The following is a 19525-nucleotide window of genomic DNA, read 5'->3' as shown; positions in this document are numbered from 1 at the left end:
CAAATTTAATTAGCAGATTGGAGCTGTGGGTGGCTATGGAAGTCATGGGTGCACAGAGAGTAAAGGAGAGGGCAAGGTGTCACTCCTGTGGGGTATATGTGCTGAGGGTCAGAGAGACAGAGGAGATGGAGCCCACTGTTACCACCTGCCGGCGATCTGACAGGAAGTCCAGGATCCAGCTACACAAAGCAGGGTGAAGGCCGAGGTCTCTGAGCTCCTTGTCGATACTTCACGCCTTTGTATGGCTACTGCTCTGCCCATGACTGCAAGGAACTGCAGAGAACTTTGGAGAGCAGAGAACATCAGAGAAACAAACCGCCACTCCATGGACTCTTCCTACACTTCCCCTCCCTCGGAAAAGCAGGCTATGTACTCAAAGATCCTCATAACCTGGACATTCTTGCTGCAAACCCGCTCCCCCATCGGGGAAGAGATACAAAAGCCTTAAAGCGCGAACCACCCGGCTCAAGGACGGCTCCCTGTCTGTGTTTATAAACCAAATGAATGATAAAATGGACTCGGCCTCACAATGTAACTCGACGTGACCCTGCACCATATGTCTATCTGCAATGCACTTTCTCTGCAGCCATAATGCTTTGTTACAGTTACTGTTTAGTCGTTTTCATTTTTTTAAATTTTTAGAATCTTTTTTATTGGTACAGAATCTTGTACAGCTATAAAATGATACAAAACTTCAATAGATTAATATGTATGCAATTAATAAAGCTGATAAAAACTGATCGTAAAATATAAAATTGGAAATTATTTACATATATATAAAAGTATTTGGAAAAAAAGGAACCCCATCTAACTAGGGGGAAAAATCCAATAACTACACACATTTGACCATCATCTAAATATGAAAATAAGAAACATCAACCGCCATTTCGTATTTATAAAAAAAATAAATTTGGAAGGAAACCATACAGAGTAATTCAAATTAAATGATAATATTTGGCAAATGAACCCCATCTTCTTTCAAATTCGAATCGAGGATCAAAAGTTCTACTTCTATGTTTTTCCAAACTAAGACATAACATTCCCTGAGAAAACCATTCAATTAATGTAGGGGAAGAAATATCTTTGTATTTTAATAAAATAGCCCTTCTTGTCAGTAGTGTAACAAATGCAATTACATGTTGATCTGAAGATGAAATACACTGAATATGATGCGGAGCTATTCCATATAGAACAGTCAATCTATTAGGTTGTAAATTAATTATCAGAGCTTTAGAAATTGTCGAAAATAAAGATTTCCAAAACGATTTTAATGAAGAACATGACAAGAACATATGTGACAAAGAACTAATTGAGTTTTACATCTATCACAGCATTTGTCTATACTAGGAAATATTTTAGATAGTCTCTCCTTTGTTAAATAATAACGGTGAACAATTTTAAATTGAATTAAACGATGGTGGGCACATACAGAAGAAGAATTTACGTTTTTCAAAACTCGAAGCCAATCTTCATTAACAAAGGCCATATTAAGTTCTCTCTCCCAATCTTATTTAGTCTTTAGTGATAGGTTCTCCTTTTGTAACAAAAATAAATTATAAATTCTGCTAATGCAACCTTTCACTAAGGGATTCGATTTCAAAATGTTATCCAACAAATCAGATTCTTGTAAATATGGAAACTTAGGTAAATATTGCTGTTAAAAATGTCCAATCTGAACATATTGCTGAAAATGTGTATGAGCGAGAGAAAATTTGTTAAATAACTCTTCAAAGGTCATCAATCGACAATCACAAAATAAATCTGTAAAAGAATGGATCCCGTTATTTTTCCATAGGAGAAAAATTGGGTCAGATGTTGAAGGTTTAAATGAAAAGTTTCGATATAAAAAACTGGACAACTTAAATTGTTTAAAATTTTTTAAAAAACGAAACTGAACCCAAATCCGTAGGGATTGTTTAATAACCGGGTAAAGATTTAAATTTGGAATTTTAGAGAGCTGTAAAGGTAATGGAGCTCCTAAAATTGAAGTTAAATAAAATTGTTTAACAGCTTTTAATTCCAAATCAACTCATAATGATTTTTGGTTCCTATCAAGCCAATATAACCAAAAACATAATTGTCTAATTTTCACAGCCCAATAATACAGTCTTAAATTAGGAAGTGCAAGTCCAGCATCTTTTTTAGATTTGTGTTATTGATACTTATTAATTCTTGGTCTCTTATTGGTCCAAATAAAGGAAGAAATAAGAGAGTCAATTTGATAGAATTTTTTTAGTTAAAAAGATAGGTATATTTTCGAAAATATATAAAAATCTAGGTAAAATCATCATTTTTACAGCATGAATACGACCTATTAAAGAAAAAGTAAGTGGATTCCATCTAGAAAATAGCTGCTTCATGGAGTCCATTAAAGGAACTATATTTGCTTTATAGAGATCATTATGTTTTTTAGTAATTATAATACCTAAATATCTAAATGTATTAACAATTCTAAAAAGAATATCATCATATATACTAACATGGGCATTTAATGGAAACAATTCGCTTTTATTCAAGTTAAGTTTATATCCTGAAAATGTACCAAAATATTTAAGTGTTTCCAAAAGATTAGGAATTGATTCCTCAAGTTTTGAAATAAAAACCAAAAGATCATCTCCATAAAGAGAAATCTTATGTATGGTTCCATTCATAGAGATACCGAAAATATTTTCAGCTTCACGTAGTGTTATAGATAAAGGCTCCAATACAAGTTTCAAAAATTAAAGGGCTTAATGGACATTCCCGTCTAGTGCCACGAGGAAGTGAGAAAAAAAGAAGACCTGCAGTTATTAGTAATGACAAGCTCAAGGGCAGCTTCCTGTCTGTGTCTACAAGCCAAATGAATGATAAAATGGTCTCGGCCTCACAATGTAACTCGACGTGACCCTGCACCATATGTCTATCTGCACTGCACTTTCTCTGCAGCCATAATGCTTTGTTACAGTGAGTGTTTTGTCGTATATCTGCTCAATGTACTGTTGTAATGTATCAATCTGTGTGGATGGTACGTCAGGCAAGATTTTCACTGTAGCTCAGTACGTGATGATAATAAACAAATTCCCCATTTTAATTGTGTGGAAATGTTAGACAGACTGATTTTCTGCTCTGGAACCACAGAAGGAAACTGAACTGTTTTCATTTCTGAACTGAACTGTTGTCCAGCCTTTCGTTATAGCTCATGCCCTCTAATCCAGGCAGTATCCTGGGAAACCTCTTCTGCGCCCTGTCCAAAGCCCCGACATCCTTCCGAGAATGGGGGCGACCAGAACTGCATGAAACACTCCAGATGTGGTCTAACTAGTTTAATAAAACTGTTGTTACGAACTGTGACGTTTTAGAAACGAACCAACAACAATAGAATTCACACTGGAGTCTGGTTTTGATGTTAAAACCACTTTCTTTATGAGTATCTACTTGTCATATAGTAACTTAACGAAGTAAAGGAAAGTTTACACTGTTAGACGAGTTAGCTATGGGACATTGGAAAAAAAAATGTTGAATTTCCCCATGGGGATGAATAAAGTATCTATCTATCTATCTATCTATCTATCTATCTATCTATCTATCTATCTATCTATCTATCTATCTATCTATCTAAGTGCCTATATGTGTAAATATAACTCCCAGACTATCCACCCTGAGGGAATAAATCTCAGAGTCTTGAGGTGGTAAAGTAGGATAGTTCAGTAATCCACGGAATAAATGACGGGAAAGAGATATTTGTAATCCAGGGTGAAACGTAGAGAAACGGCCGTTACTTCAAAATACCGTCGTCGAAGTTCTTATCCGTTGAATCCGTCCACATACGAGTTATCAGCGAAAATGACCTGTCACAGGAATACCGTCTTCCAGGGGTTACCACACAACATACTCAGGCAAGGGTTAACACAAGATATTCCAAAATCCACTCCTATGGATTATACTAAGTGACAGCCACACACATTTGTTGTGGTTCCGTGTACCGATGATCAACCCACTCTTGTGGGCATAGGAGAGTTTCAAGCCTCAGCTGCGACTAACTGAAGCGATCAGCTTTTCCAGTCTCTCTCTCTCTCTCTCTTTAGACTGGCCGACTGCCTGTCTGCAGATCGCTCTCTCTCTTATGGTTCAGTCCACAGTCAGCGCTGTCAGCCTGTGACTGACGTCATAGCCCCGCCTCCTTGGAGTCTGCGATCCCTCTGATCATCGACACTGTTCAGCAAATCTAATTAGCAGATTGGAACCCGCCACTGCAGCCCCACAGTGCACTATGTACTGATTGCAAAGCTACGAACTTGCATGTGAATAGCCTCCCCTCCCCCAACTCCACTCTTTCTGCGTCAGCAGCTGACTGGGGCACCTTATATCTCGCTGCCTCCGCCAGGGCATTAAACTGTGAACAACTATGGTCAGGGACTGATCTCTGGGGTACTCCAAACGCTACCTCCTTCCAGTCTGAAAACGACCCACTCATCCAGACACACACTACCGGCAGTTTATCGATCTCCAACGAAAAACCCTAATCACCTACTCCCAATGTTCAATAGCATTGCTGACTCTGAGTTTACCACCGTCAAATGCCGGGAGGGACATAATAATCAGTAAGTCTCTATCACAGCCGTGTAAATAAAATGTGATCTCAGTCGGTGTGTGGAGCATGCTCAGAATGCGAAAGAGACAGACAAACTGAGCCAAGTCACAGACTGATGAAGGGGAGGAATGATCCATTTTGATACAGAGAGGGAAGCAGAGAGTTTGATATTGTGCCTGATGCCGGAGCTGCGGTCAGTTTGAAGATGAAGTATTATTTCTCCAAATTGTTTGGAGCTGTGACAGTGTTTTTATCAGAAGGCACTATGGGGACTAAAATTACCTGAGTTGAAATGTTGTCCTTCCCCTCATGGCATTGCATGGAGTAGACGTGTTTCTCGAACAGCTTCGTTCTTTTTAAGTTACTGAATCCAATCTGCGTTGATGTCTCGTGCTAAAACTTCTGGAAAAAAGAAGAGGATCCTTCTGTGACTGTGGAAGCTATTGCGGAGCTAATTCGGAAGCTCAGAGCGAAACGTCTGAACCACATTCGGATGTGTGTTTAAAGGTTACCACAGAGCTTAAACGAATTGAGATTCTGCTGCAGACTATTCAAAACACTGCAGGAACAGACTACTCAGATTCAGGAACATGAAGATGCTTTAACGAGACTCGATACTAAGACGGATGAGTTGGGGAAGTTCGGAGATAAACAATCGAAAATCGTTGAATCTCTAAGACGAAAGATTGTTGCCTTGAGAATAGATCAAGAAGGAACAATATACGAATTTTGGGTCTTCCTGAGTTGGTCGAAGGCAATCGACCTTCAGAATTTTTTGCAAAGCTCTTGGCTCGTATGTTTTCTGATGTTTTGGAGACTCCGCCTAGAATAGACCGGGTACACCGAGCCCCAGTGTTTAAATCCTCTTCTCAGCAGAAACCTCCACCTGTGATCATTGCGTTTCTTGAAAAGAAAGGTTACTATAATTCGCCATCTCGTCGGTTAGGTATGATTAACTTTGAAGATGATAAGATAAGGCTGGCCGTTGATTATTTGCCCGGGGTATTAAATGAACGTTTTAAGTATAAAAAAAAAGTCATGGCTGAGTTATATAACAAAAGTTATAAACCTTCACTAAATTACCCCGCTCGCCTCAGGAAATGTTGTCCTTCATCCACTTACATGCTTTGTAAACTTATAACAGTGTAGAAAAGTCAAAGGATCTGTGTATAGGAATCTCAACCACAACAGCTCATTAGCTCCGCTGTATCTGTCAGTTCACCAGCGCTTGAATGCCGCCGATCCTTTAATGTGGAGGCGGAGATGCTGGAGAAGACAGCGCCTCACTCGCTGCAAGGAGAGCTCGAACACGTGTCCATGTCCGTGATCTGATTGGATACATTGCCATGACGTTATAGCACCGTGACGTCATTCACTGACTCATTTCGGAAGGGGTTCATCCGGCCATCGCAGATACACCAACAGCTTCGCACTGGGATGCGGCCGTTCACCTGCTCCGTGTGTGCGAAGAGACTCATTCAGTTAACCCACCTTGTGATGCTCCGGTGAGTTCACAATAAATAGAGGCCACATTTCTGTCCGGAGTGAGCAAAGAGTTTTACTCAATCATCCCAGCTGCTGCAACACCAGCAACTTCACATCAGGGAGGAAGTTCAAATCAGCTCCGTGTTAAATGTTTAACCATCACGGTGACTGAAGGCAGCTGCAGGTTCATGAGGGACTGTTACTGTCAGATTCTGCAGTTCTTGCGGCTGCTCATCGCACCCAGGACTGAACCCTGGTCACTGAGCATTGGAGGAGTCTGTTCTGCTGATGTTAGCCTTAAACTGGACTGGTGTTTAATATTGTGGATCTGTGAAAGATAAATCACTTCTGTATCAAATCCCGTGTCTCAGGTACTTACTGTCTCTACCACACTCACGATGCAAACTAGAGAGGCCACTCGGCCCATCTGGTCCCTGCCCATATTTCTGTTCCATATCAGTTTATCAAAATCTACCCTTGCCGTTCCCCTCTCACTCTCCCTGAGATGACAGGTTGCAACTAGTCACCACTCCGTGGGATAGGAGATTTCTCTTGAATTTCATAGAACTATAGAAATCTACAACACATTACAGACCCTTTGGCCCACAATGTTGTGCCGACCATGTAACTTACTCTAGAAACTGCTTAGAATTACCCTACCGCATAGCCCTCTATTTTCCTAAGCTCCATGTACCTATCTAAGAGTCTCTTAAAAGACCCTATTGTATCCGCCTCTACCACCGTCGCTGGCGGTGCATTCCACACACACACACCACTCTTTGCTTAAAAAACTTGGCTCTGACATCTCCTCTGTACCTACTTCCAAGCAGCTTAAACCTATTCCCCCTCGTGTTAGCCGTTTCAGCCCTGGGGAAAAGCCTTTGGCTACCCACACGACCAATGCCTCTCATCATCTTATACACCTGCATGAATTTCCTGCATGATTTTCTCCAGGCTGAATAAGACGATGAGCTCACTGTGGTTGTGACGTTCTTCAGGGCTCTGGACGAAGTTGGTTAAACTCCTTCTTCCCCGCTCTTTTCAAAGTTTTGGGTCATTTTCACCAATTTTAAAGGACTGTGCCTCAGACAGCTGGGTTGTTGCAATTGTTACGGACCAGCAGCAACAGATCACTAATGGAGTCTGGTTTCGATGTTAAAACCACTCTCATTAGTATCTGCTACAAATATAAAAGATTAAATAAAATAAACAGAAGTTTATTTGCGTATATACAGCTCCCGAACTCTCAAGCTTCAGAAACAATGCTTAAAGTCTTAAGATGATAAAGTGGAAAAGTTCAGTAATCCACGGAATAAGTCAGTGAGAGGAGAGATTTGTAAATCCACACGAACGTCTAGAGAGAAGGCAATTACGAAGAATTCCACACACATTCCACGCTGGGTAAACGAAATAACAGTCGCCGAAGATCTTATCCGTTGATTCGTTCCGAAATCCACTTAGAAATATCACCAGGTGACAGTGGCAGGAATATCGTCTTCAAGTGGTTACCACAGAACACCCCGATTCCACGTAAGGGCTAACAAAAGTGATACCACAGGATACTGCAACAAATCCACACATATGGATTATACGAAGTGACAGTCACACAACTGTTGTGCACTGCGTGCCGATGATCAACCCAATCTTTTGGGCATAGCAGTGACAAGCTGAAGTCTCTCTCTCTCTCTCTCTCTCTCTCTCTCTCTCTCTCTCTCTCTCGTCCTCTCCCTCTCCCTCCCCTCCCTCTCTCCCCCCCCCCGTCTCTGCTGCATCGCGTGTGTGACGTCACAGCCCCGCCTCACTCAGGCACTTAAAGCGTCACTCACAGTAAACGAATCTGCGATCTCGCAACACAATGCACCTCTAAAGTCTGACAGCAGACTAGCGAGTGAAACTTCGGTGTTGCAGAATCAGAAACCAAAGTGTTGCCAGCCTGAGTCAGGGCTTTGGGGCTCCAGAGAGAGAATGGTCTAGAGTTTACGAGGAGGAAGAGGAAGAGGAAACAGACCAGCAGGATATGGCTACAAAAGGAAGATCAGAAAAATTTGGAAACTGGTTGACCCAAAAAAAAAGATACTGGTGGTAACCAAAAGATCAGGCAACAATTGTGGAGAGGAATAAATAAACAACTTTTAGACCGAGCCTCTTCAGCATACCTAGACTGTGTACTCCGCTGCTTAGTTGCTGCCTGAGCTGCAGAGCTCCTCCAGCATTTTGTGTGTGTGCGTCTCTGTATTCCCAGCAACTGCAGAATCTCCTGCTTTATATCTGCATTTTACTTTGGCATTAGATACACGTTGATATTGAGTACATTGTTTACATGAGCCGCTTTCTGCGTTAAAAGAGCTGCAGATTTTTTCGATACACCCGGAAAAAAATGAGATATGGACATTGAACCGGTGCTTCAAGAAATGTTTAATGGCACAGTTATTACCCATAAGGCCCTGCGGTAAGAATTTTTGTCAGGCACTGAAGAACTGATGAACTGCGCAGGCGTCAGGCTGATGATGTCCCCGAGTATTACGCATGCGTGCGGAACACAGAAGGCTTTGAAAATGTCGATTGCAGGTAAGAGCGATTCTCTGTGTTTTTATCTTAAACACCGACTTCGGGACGATTCCTGTGAATTTCTGACACCGTGGCCAGCAAACCCGGGACAGTCCTGCCCTCTTCCCTGTCTCTCAGCCCCATTATCCGTACACGGACCCCGGGAAGCTTCCGGTTGATGAGGGAACGGGAACCGATGGATCTCTCAGACAGAGCTGAACTCCAGCTATCTAAATGCAAGGATTAGGAACTCGGAGAAAGGGAACAAAACCCATCTGTGGACACTTTCTGGAGGTCCCAGATACGTATGTTCCACGACCACTGGACTAAGTGTGTAAATGTAGGAGGGGACTATGTTGAAAAATAGATGTGCTAGATTTTCTAAAATTGACTCCTTCAACCTTAGGCCACAAACTTAACTATCACCCCTTTTATATAGGGAAAAGCAGTATAACATTAGATGATCATCACCATAAGATGAAAGTTTAAATCTTAGCCTTTGTTTTAAATTAACACTTAGTCTTTCCTGTGATTAGAAAATAGGAATCTTGGCTAAATTACCAGACATAAAGTATGGTGAGGTACAGTGCTAGCATTGTAGATTAGCAAGGATTCTACTTTGGGTTGGACTTCCAGAGCACACTTACTGGATATCCACAGGACAGTATTGTTGAAGACTAAGACAGTACTTTCAAATAGAATTGGAAAGGAAATGAGAGCTTTTACCACCTGGTCATTTGCCACCTCTTCTTGTGATTCTGCTCCTAAATGTGAAGACATGGAGAAGTGAGTTTAAAATTATGCCATCGAACTGGTTGTAAGAATGGACCACACCTATTGGTCCTCATTTGCTTTATTCAGAGCCTTGTCAATAGCATGAATAACTGAATAAACATTTCATTAGAATGGGGTGGATTAAACTGAATATATAGGATCTTTAAATTATACCCCTGCCCACTTATTATTTTCGCTGGAAAAGAGATGTTGAAATTCTAAGTAATCCTGACTAAAGTGTAATATGGTTTTAAAAAAAGCTCAAGGTCAAATAAGTGTGAGACATTTGTAGAGCATTTTATAGGAAGGGACATTAAAGACATTCATCATTCATGCTGATTTTTCCTCCCAGCACTGCCGCAAATACACAAACCACCCCACCTCCCTTCAGATCTACTCCGGGCTGTGCCTGATGAACCAGTCAAGATTAGCAGTTCACCATCTGTGGGAAAAATTGAGTCCAAGTACCTAATAAGTTTGGGATGTGTATATTCATCTCCCAATTTATGATGTAGGAGCATTGATATTATGCTGCTTTGTATGTAAAATATACAATCCTCTTTGTTCAAATCTTTATTAGCTAGTGAACTTACAAGTTTGCTTCAGGGAGTTAAGCAATTTAATTTTAAACAATAGCATGAATTGATAAATGTTACCAATTTTAAATAGCAAAAAGTTTATAGTATTTTTTTTCCTGGGAAAAAGACTTTGGGTCCGAAGTTTGAATAGTGTTATGATGTGACTGCATTTTTCGAAAGAAAAGAACAAAAATTGTAGTTATCCAAATGCAGAAAGGTTAATCCTACATTAAATGTGAATTGCGATTAAGAGATCCAAGATAATGTGTATTTAATAAAATAATTTAAATCAAACTATTGCTTTAAATCTACATTATACATTCAAGAATGCATTTTAGGTAGCTCAACACCTCATGCAGGTCAGTCAGGTATCTCTGCTCCCTTTAAACTTGCACGTTTCTGTTTCCCAGATGCTTTTGAAACTTACTTTGACCTTATTTTCTGAGCTCCTTTTAAACTTGCAGGTTATGTGGAACACATCATTCTGTAATGTGATGTCTAAAAACAGTGATTTGGAAGTGAGGTATGATGTATTAATATGAGAACATCTAATAATACAGAAAATCTGCTCGTCCGACACCCAAGACCCAACCATGGCAGGTTCACTAAGTTTTACTGTGGTTAGTCACAGGTTTGGAGGGCTGTCGCCTGAAAGTAATGATCATTAATCACCATCAATGTAACATAGTTCACACTAAAAATAAAAGCACAAGGGAGAAATCGGCCTCTGCAGCACCTTTTTTTTTAGAGCGCTCAGTGGTTCATTTGAAATCAGGTCCAGAATTTACCTGCACTTCTGATGGGAAATCTGTTGGATGTGTTTCTGTCAAACATACACCCAAAAAATGTTATGAGTCAATGCACGAAGTGGATTGAACGCCAGCACTTTTGAACAGTGTGTTTCAGCCTATTCTGTTTCAATCTTTATGAAATGTAAAATAATCTGAAAGGTCTAGAACTTGATAGAGGTCTAAAAGATTACGAGAGGCATGGATAGGGTGGATAGTCAGTACCTGTTTCCCAGGGCACCAATAGCAAACACCAGAGGGCATATGTATAAAATTAAGGGAGGGAAGTTTAGGGGAGACATCAGGGGTAAGTTTTTTTTTACACAGAGGGCTGTGAGTGCCTGGAATGACTTGCCAGGGGTTGTGGTGGAGGCTAAAACATTAGGGGTATTTAATAGCCTCTTGGACAGGCACATGGATGAAAGAAAATGGAGGGTTACGGGGTAGTGTGGGTTTAGTATTTTTTTTAAAGTTTATATGGGTCGGCACAACATGGAGGGCTGAAGGGCTTGTACTGTGCTGTAGTGTTCTATTCTATGGCTCTAAAATCTTTTACATCACCAGTTGAGAAAATCATCTTTGTTCTACCTCCAATCACAAAGAGGAAATCTGCAGATGCTGGAAATCCAAGCTACACACACAAATTGCTGGAGGAACACAGCATTAGTACTCTTTTCCATAGATGCTTCCTGGCCTGCTGAGTTCCTCCAGCATTTTGTGTGTGTTGCTTGTTCTACCTCCTCTCGGTCTGCACTTTTCTACTGGTGAGAACATGCTTCCACCAATTCTGTCTAGCTACATAATGATATCAAACACCTTTGCCCTGGCCAACAAGTAGCTTTCACATCACAAATGTGCCAGACTCCGGTGAGACAGACTACTGCCCTTCTCTTCATATTCATTGGCATTACCATCACTGAGTTCACCACCGTCAGTCACCTGGGTGAGACTTCAGGGGAAATATTTATGTACAATACTGTGTGTATTGTTGTGATGCAAGAGTTGCTGGAGAATTTTCAAGTGGGAAGAAGTGGAGTGATATTTGGAAATCTGAAATTTAAAGCATCATTTAGCAAGAAAATCACCAATAGGTGTTAACCTGTTACATAGGTTGTATGAGAGTGCAGGTGAACTCAATCAAGCCCAGAGCAGATTAACGTTCTTACTGACAGTGATTTGCTCGCTGTTGAAATGAATATCTCTCTATATAAAATTCAATTTGCACATGTTGTTGTCACTGGGTAAAAATTGTACAGCACAAGATTTTTGCACACACTGGTCATTACAAGTTAGAGGGGACACTGGTGGGAAGGCGGGGAGACCTCCAGTGTCCCTGATGCCCTCACGTAGAAGGTATATGTCAAGCTGCTCTTTAAGGAGTTGGAGCTGGAAATGGATGAATTCCGCATCATCCAAGCGTCGGAGGGTGTGATAGGTATGACGTGCAGAGAGTTGAGTTGCACCCAAGGTGCGGGACATAGGAAACTGGGTGAGAGTCAGGAAGGAGAATGAAGTTAAATAGCCATCACAGAGTACTCTTGTTGCCATCCCACACAACAACAGGTGGACACTTTACAAATTGTTGGGGGGGATTACCTGGCAGAGGAAAGTCAAAGGGGGTGATAGGGGATTCGTTAGTTAGGGGAACAGAACTAGAAAGGGACTAATATCCTAGTTGCAAGGCTTGCTAGTGCTCCCCTGTGGGGTGGGTGGTTAAACTAAAGTTGCAGGGAGGATTGCAGCCAGAATGACAGAACAGATAGTGGAGAGGGTGAATTGAATTGAATTGACTTTATTACATACATCCTTCATATACATGAGTTGTAGAAATCTTTATGTTACGTCTCTGTCTAAATGTGCAATGTGAAATTTATAATAGTTTATAATAAATAGTATGTACAACAGGACAGTCAGGATAAATAAAAGTACAATTGCATCAGCATAAATTAATCTATCAGAGAGCCTGGTGGAAGAAGCTGTCCCTGGGCCTGTTGGTCCGGGCTTTCAGGCTGTGGTACCGTTTCCCAGATGGTAGCAGCTGGAACAGTTTGTGGTTGGGGTGACGCTGGTCCCCAATGATCCTTTTTACACAGTGGCCCTTTTTACACACCTGTTTTTGTCAATGTCCTGAATAGTGAGAAGTTCACATCTACATATGCGCTGGGCTGTCCGCACCACTCTCTGCAGAGTCCTGCAACTGAGTGAAGTACAGCACCCATACCGGACAGTGATGCAGCCAGTCAGGATGCTCTCAATTGTGCCCCTGTAGAAAGTTGTTAGTATTTGGGGCCCCATCCCAAACTTCCTGAACCGCCTGCGGTGAAAGTGGTGCTGTTGTACCTTTTTCACCACACAGCCAGTATGTACAGACCAGGTGAGATCCTCGGTGTTGTGTATGCCAGGGAACTTAAAGCTGTTCACCCTCTCAACCCCAGATCCTGTGTCAGCCTGTCTCCATTTCTCCTGTAGTCTACAGCCAGCTCCTTTGTTTCAGTGACATTGAGGGCAAGGTTGTTTTTTTGACACCAAACAGATGTCGTTCAGACCTCAGGGCATGAAATTATGATATTGTAGCCATTACTTGGACTTGCTTGCGCCCAACAGTCTGAGGGATTTCAAGGAACAAATCTGTAGAGAGATTATGGACTATGCCAAGAAACAAAGGTTGATAAAGTGAGTGATTTTAACTTTCCATTTATTGACTGGACTCCTAGGCTGTAAAAGGACTAGATGGGGTAGAGCTTATCAAATCTACCTTAATCAGTACGTAAAATTCCCGATGTAGAAGTGTGCAATCAGCTATTGGGAAGTGATCTAGGGCTAGTGACAGAAATTAGTGTATGGGAACACTTGGAATCTACTGATCATAAGATTCCAAGTAAATACAGAAAAACAGAGGCCTGGGCCTCTCTTGAGATTCTAAATTGGAGAAAGGCCAATTTTTATGATATTTGCAAGGATTTGACAAGCGTTAATTGGGACAGGATGTTTTTTAGCAAAGGAATACTTGGTAAGTGGGAGTTCTTCAGAAGTGAAATTTTAAGGGTGTAGAGTTTGTACGTGCCTGACAAAATAAAAGTTGAATGGTAACTAGTGCAGGGAATCTTGGTTTTCAAGAGATATTGAGGCCCTGGATATCTCGTTCCTCTAAATGCCGCGGACTGTTGGGTGCAACCAAAACTCATTAATGACAACCATTTCATAATTCCACTCCCGAACTCATCTGACTTTCCTTTAGTTGTCTTCTGTTGGATTCTAAAAGCTTCCGAATGGTCTTTTGCTCTTTTGTTTGCCCTCTCCTCTGATTTTATGTTGGTTTTGGATTCTCATTTAACCCACGGTTGTGCCCTGCTGCCTTTCCAATGCTGCAATGTCATTGGGATGTATCGATCACTCAGCTCTCGAATTGCTCCCAGAAACTCCAGCCATTGCTGCTCCATTGTCACTCCTACCTTTTCCCTTCCAAACAAGTTTGGCCAGCTTCTCTGTCACAGAAACATGGAGAAGTTCAGTGGAGAAACAGGCTATTTGGCCCATTTAGTCAATGCCAAAAACATTTAAGCTCTCTAATGCAACCACCTGCACTGGGATCATCACCCTCCATACCCCTACCATCCAGGTACCAATCAAACTTCTCTTAATGGTGAAGTCGAGCTCATATTCACCACTAGTGCTGACATCTCATTCCACACTCTCACGACCATTTCAGCAAAGAACTTTTCCAAATGTTCCCATTAAATTTTCACCTTCCCCACTTACCCATGACCTCTGGTTGTCGTCCCACCCAACCTCAGTGGAAAAAGCTGCTTGCATTTAACCTATCTATACTCTCATAATTTTCTATACTTCTAACAAATCCTCAAAGCAATGTATAATTTCCTTGTTTATGTTTAGAGCCCTTTTTAGGTGTATAAGATGATGAGGGGCATTGAGTGTGTGGATAGCCAGAGGATTTTTTCCCAGCGTTAAATGGCTAACAGGAGGGGGCATAGTTTTAAGGTGCTTGGAAATATATGCCGAGGGGATGTCAGGGGTAGGTTTTTTACACAGAGAGTGTTGGATGTGTCGAATGCACTGCCAGCAGAGGTTGTCGAGGCGGATACAACAGGGACTTTTAACACTCTCTTAGATAGTTACATGGAACTCAGAAAAATAGAGGGCTATGCGCTAGGGAAACTCCAGGCAGTTTCTAGAGTCAGTTACATAGTCGGCACAGCACTGTGGGCCAAAGGGTCTGTAATGTGCTATAGATTTCTATGATTCTATGAAATTCAAGGGAAATCTCCAAACCCACGGAGTGGTGAATAGTGGGAAAGTTACTGGAACGTATGTGCAGGAATCGGAAATATAAGTATTTGGATAGATGTGGACTGATTAAGTATAGACAGCATGGCTTTGTGCATGGTAGGTCATGTCTAACCAGTCTTAGAGAGTCTCTCGAGGAAGTTATCAGGAAAGTGGATGAAGGCAAGGCAGTGGATGTTGTCTACATGGACTTTACAAAGGCACTTGACAAAGTCTCATATGGGAAGTTGGTCAAGAAGGTTCAGTCACTCAGCATTCAAGATGAGATAGTAAATTGGATGAGACACTGTCTTTGGGAGAAGCCAGAGTGTGGTAGCAGATGGTTGCCTCTCTGACTGGAGGCCTGTGACTAGTGGTGTGCCACAGGGATCAGTGCTGGATCTGTTGTGGTTTGTCATCTATATCAGTAATCTGGATGATAGTGTGGTTAACTGAATTAGCAGATTTATGACCACCAAGACTGGTGGTGTAGTGAACAGCGAGGAAGACTATCATGGCTTGCAGTGCAATCTGGACCCCCTGGGAAAAATGGTTTGAGAAATGGAAAATGGAATTTAATGCAGACAAGTGTGAGGTGTTGCGCTTTGGTATGACCTACCAAGGGAAGTCTTTCACAGTGACTGGTCGGGTACGGAGGAGTGTTTTAGAAGAAAGGGACCTGGGAATACAAGTCCTTAATTCACTGAAAGTGGTATCACAGTTAGATAGTGACGGAAAAAAAAGATTTTAGCCCTTTGGCTTTCATGAACCAAATACTGACAATAGATGGATATTATGTTGACTTGTAAAAGAGGCCTAATTTGGAGTATTGTGTGATGTTTTGGTCACCTACCTACAGGAAAGATTTAAAAGAGATTCAGAGATTTCAGAGAAAATTCACAAGGATGTTGCCAAATTTGGAGGACTTGGGTTATAAGGAAAGATTGAACAGGTCAGGACTTTATTCCTTGGAATGTAGCAGATTGAGGGGAGATTTGATTGTGATAGAGCAGCATAGATAGTGTAAATGCAAGCTGGCTTTCTCCACTGAGATGGGGGTGGAACTACAACCAGAGGCCATGGGTTAAGGGTGAAAGGTGAAATGTTAAGGGGAACATGAGGGGAAACTTCTTCACACAGACTGTCATCCGGCTGTGGAATGAGCAGCCAGCACAAGTGGTGCATACGAGCATGTTTTCAACATTTAAGAGGTTTGTGTTGGTACCTGGATGGTAGGGGTGGCAGTTTAAATAGTTCAGCACAAACTAGATGGCCCAAAGGGCCTGTTTCTGTGTTGTACTTTTCTACAAGAACCTGAAATATTACAAAAATTCACTCTAACCCCTTTTAACAGCTGTGCGGACCAACCATTCATCTCAGCAGGAATTTTTTTATATGGTGTTAAAACTGTAGCACTTTCGGTTAATAATACATAAAAGAAAATCCCAGATGCACATCCACAAAGACAATTTGCGTGAGACTGTTTCAGTTACTGTGGGGCCAGGCACCCATACTGCTTAGCAGGAACAGGGAATAATACCAATGGAGAGAGTCAAACTGAGCCAGGTCACAGATTGGAGACGGTAGAAATGCCCCATTCTTATAGAGACAGGAAGAGCATCAGGGAATTAATGGTCATTCCAGATACCCGCACTCTGCCCAGTCAGAAGATGATTTCTCTGTCCAATTTGGGTTGAACCTCACTGTAACAGTGCGATACCAGATCAAACCTTGGCAACTCAAGTGATCTCATCTGAAATGTTGTCCTACACCCATTGATGGATTTTGTAAATCTTTTCACAGGTTAAAAACGAGAAGGAATTTGTCTCCAGGAATCTCAAACACGGCACAACAGTTTTGTTGTCTCTGTCTAGATATTTAAGAAGTGGAGCAAGGGATTCAATCGACCACCCTTCCTGCTCAGACTGTGGGGAGGGATTCACTCGGTCATTTGACCAAATAGCAAGCCTGTCATTTTACAAAGGAGAAAGGCTGTTCACCTGCTCAGACAGCGGGAATGGATTCACTCGGTTATCACAATTGAAGGTACATCAGCAAGTTCACACTGAGCAAGGCCATTCATCTGTTCTGTGTGTGAGAAAGGATTAATTTGGTCTTCCCACCTGCGGACACACCAGTCAGTTCACACCGGGCAGAGGCTGGTGATCTGTTGAATTTCTGAGAAAGGATTCACTCAGTCATTTGACCTAATGGCTCACCAGCGAGTTCACACTGGGGAGAAGCCATACACCTGTTCAGTCTGTGGGAAGGGATTCACTGATCCATCCAACCTACGGAGACATCAGCGAGTTCACACTGGGGAGAAGCCATTCACCTGTTTAGTCTGTGGGAAGGGATTCAATCTGTCATCTACCCTACAGAGACATCAGCGAGTTCACACTGGGGAGAGGCCGTTCACCTGCTCAGTCTGTGGGAAGGGATTCACTCAGTCATCCAACCTACAGGTACATCAGCGAGTTCACACTGGGGAGAAGCCATTCACCTGCTCAGAATGTGGGAAAGGATTCAGTGAGTTATCCAGCCTGCTGAGACATCAGCGAGTTCACACTGGAGAGAAGCCGTTCACCTGCTCAGAATGTGGGAAAGGATTCACTCAGTCATCCAGACTACAGAGTCATCATCGAGTTCACACTGGGGAGAAGCCGTTCACCTGCTCAGAATGTGGGAAAGGATTTACTGATTCATCCACCCTACAGAGTCATCAGCGATTTCACACTGGGGAGAAGCCGTTCACCTGTTCAGAATGTGGGAAGAGATTTACTCAGTCATCCCAACTACAGAGTCATCAGCGAGTTCACACTGGAGAGAGGCCATTCAACTGCTCAGTCTGTGGGAAGAGATTCACTCATTCATCCACCCTACAGAGACACCAGCGAGCTCACACTGGGGAGAAGCGATTCACCTGTTCAGAATGTGGGAAGAGATTCACTGAGTCATCCCAACTACTGAGTCATCAGCGAGTTCACACTGGGGAGAAGCCATTCACCTGCTCAGTCTGTGGGAAGAGATTCACTGATCCATCCAACCTACAGAGTCATCAGCGAGTTCACACTGGGGAGAAGCCATTCACCTGTTCAGAATGTGGGAAGAGATTTACTCAGTCATCCCAACTACAGAGACATCAGCGAGTTCACAATGGGGAGAAGCCGTTCACCTGCTCAGAATGTGGGAAGGGATTTACTCAGTCATTTGACCTACAGAGACATCAGCGAGTTCGCACTGGGGAGAAGCTATTCACCTGCTCAGAATGTGGGAAGAGATTCACTCAATCTTCCACCCTACTGAGACATGAGCATGTTCACACCGGTGAGAAGCCATTCAATTGCACAGAATGTGGGAAACGGTTCACTCTGTCATCCCACCTTCTGGAACACCAGCGAGTTCACACTGGGGAGAGGCTGTTTCCCTGCTCAGAATGTGGGAAGAGATTCACTCGGTCTTCCAGCGTACAGAGACATCAGCAAGTTCACACTGGAGAGAAACCATTTACCTGCTGAGAATGTGGGAAAGGATTCACTCAGTCATCCTGACTACTGGCACACCAGTCAGTTGTTATGAATCCCTAGGTTTTGTTTGCTGTGCACTGTCATTTTAAGAGAGAGAGAGAGATTAAGAAGGTGAATCAGTTTGACTCGCAGCTTGTTTACATCACTCCCAGCTTGTTTAGTTTTGACTGAGGACACAGACACTCAGAGTCAGACGGAGATGAATGAGGAAAAATGGAAGGATCAAAACAAGGGAAATAGGTGCCAAGGGTCACTGTTTGGAATTTTCCTATGCCCACAAGTGTGGGTTAATTATCGATTCAGCGTACATCGAATGTGTGGTTGTCACCTCGTTTAATCGATAGGAGTGGATCTGATTTGGGGTATCCTATGAAGACCACTATGTGTTAACCCTTGCCTGGGTGTGGTGTGGTAATTCATTTGAAGACGATACGCCTTGTGACAAGTCACTTTGGGTGGTAATTAGTATGTGGATTTGGAAGGATGACAGATAAAATCTACAGTGACTGTTCTCTTGTTTTACCACCATGGAACCTGTGGAATTCGACATATTTGCCTTCCCTTGACATTTACCCTGGATTACAAATATCTCTCTAATCACCTATTCTGTGGTTGAACTGAACTTTCATAATTTACCATCTCAAGACTCCAGACCTTGTTTCCCCCGAGCTCAATAGTTTTGGATTTATATTTACACACATATATACACATAACACTGTTAACTTTTGTTTATCTTGCTTAAGTTACTATATTATAAGTAGATTCTAATAAAGATAGTTTTAACATCAATAGCAGACTCCAGGTGTAGACTCCACGAGGAAATGTGCAGATGCTGGAAATTCAAACACACACAAAATGCTGGTGGAACACAGCAGGCCAGGCAGCATCTAGAAGGAGAAGCACTGTCGACGTTTCAGGCAGTCCTGACGAAGGGTCTCTGCTTGAAACTTCAACAGTGCTTCTCCTTATAGA

The 19525-nt window shown here is 42.2% G+C and overlaps 1 protein-coding gene and 1 long non-coding RNA gene across 2 annotated transcripts in view; both read left to right on the top strand.

Annotated features, from left to right (window-relative positions):
- The window catches only part of LOC140721786 (uncharacterized), a 112516-nt gene extending 93199 nt beyond the window's left edge, over nucleotides 1–19317 (top strand). The window contains exon 7 of the mRNA XM_073036586.1: nucleotides 17408–19317. Coding sequence (XP_072892687.1) covers nucleotides 17408–18544 — 1137 coding nt within the window. The 3' untranslated portion in view covers nucleotides 18545–19317. The remainder of the gene's footprint in view (nucleotides 1–17407) is intronic.
- The window catches only part of LOC140721792 (uncharacterized), a 284490-nt gene that overhangs the window by 210392 nt on the left and 54573 nt on the right, over nucleotides 1–19525 (top strand). The window lies entirely within an intron of this gene.

This window comes from Hemitrygon akajei, unplaced genomic scaffold, assembly GCF_048418815.1.
Source record: "Hemitrygon akajei unplaced genomic scaffold, sHemAka1.3 Scf000061, whole genome shotgun sequence".
Classification (NCBI taxonomy): domain Eukaryota; kingdom Metazoa; phylum Chordata; class Chondrichthyes; order Myliobatiformes; family Dasyatidae; genus Hemitrygon; species Hemitrygon akajei.
Note: the sequence above shows the minus strand (reverse complement) of the source record. Positions and strands in the feature narration are given on the sequence as shown.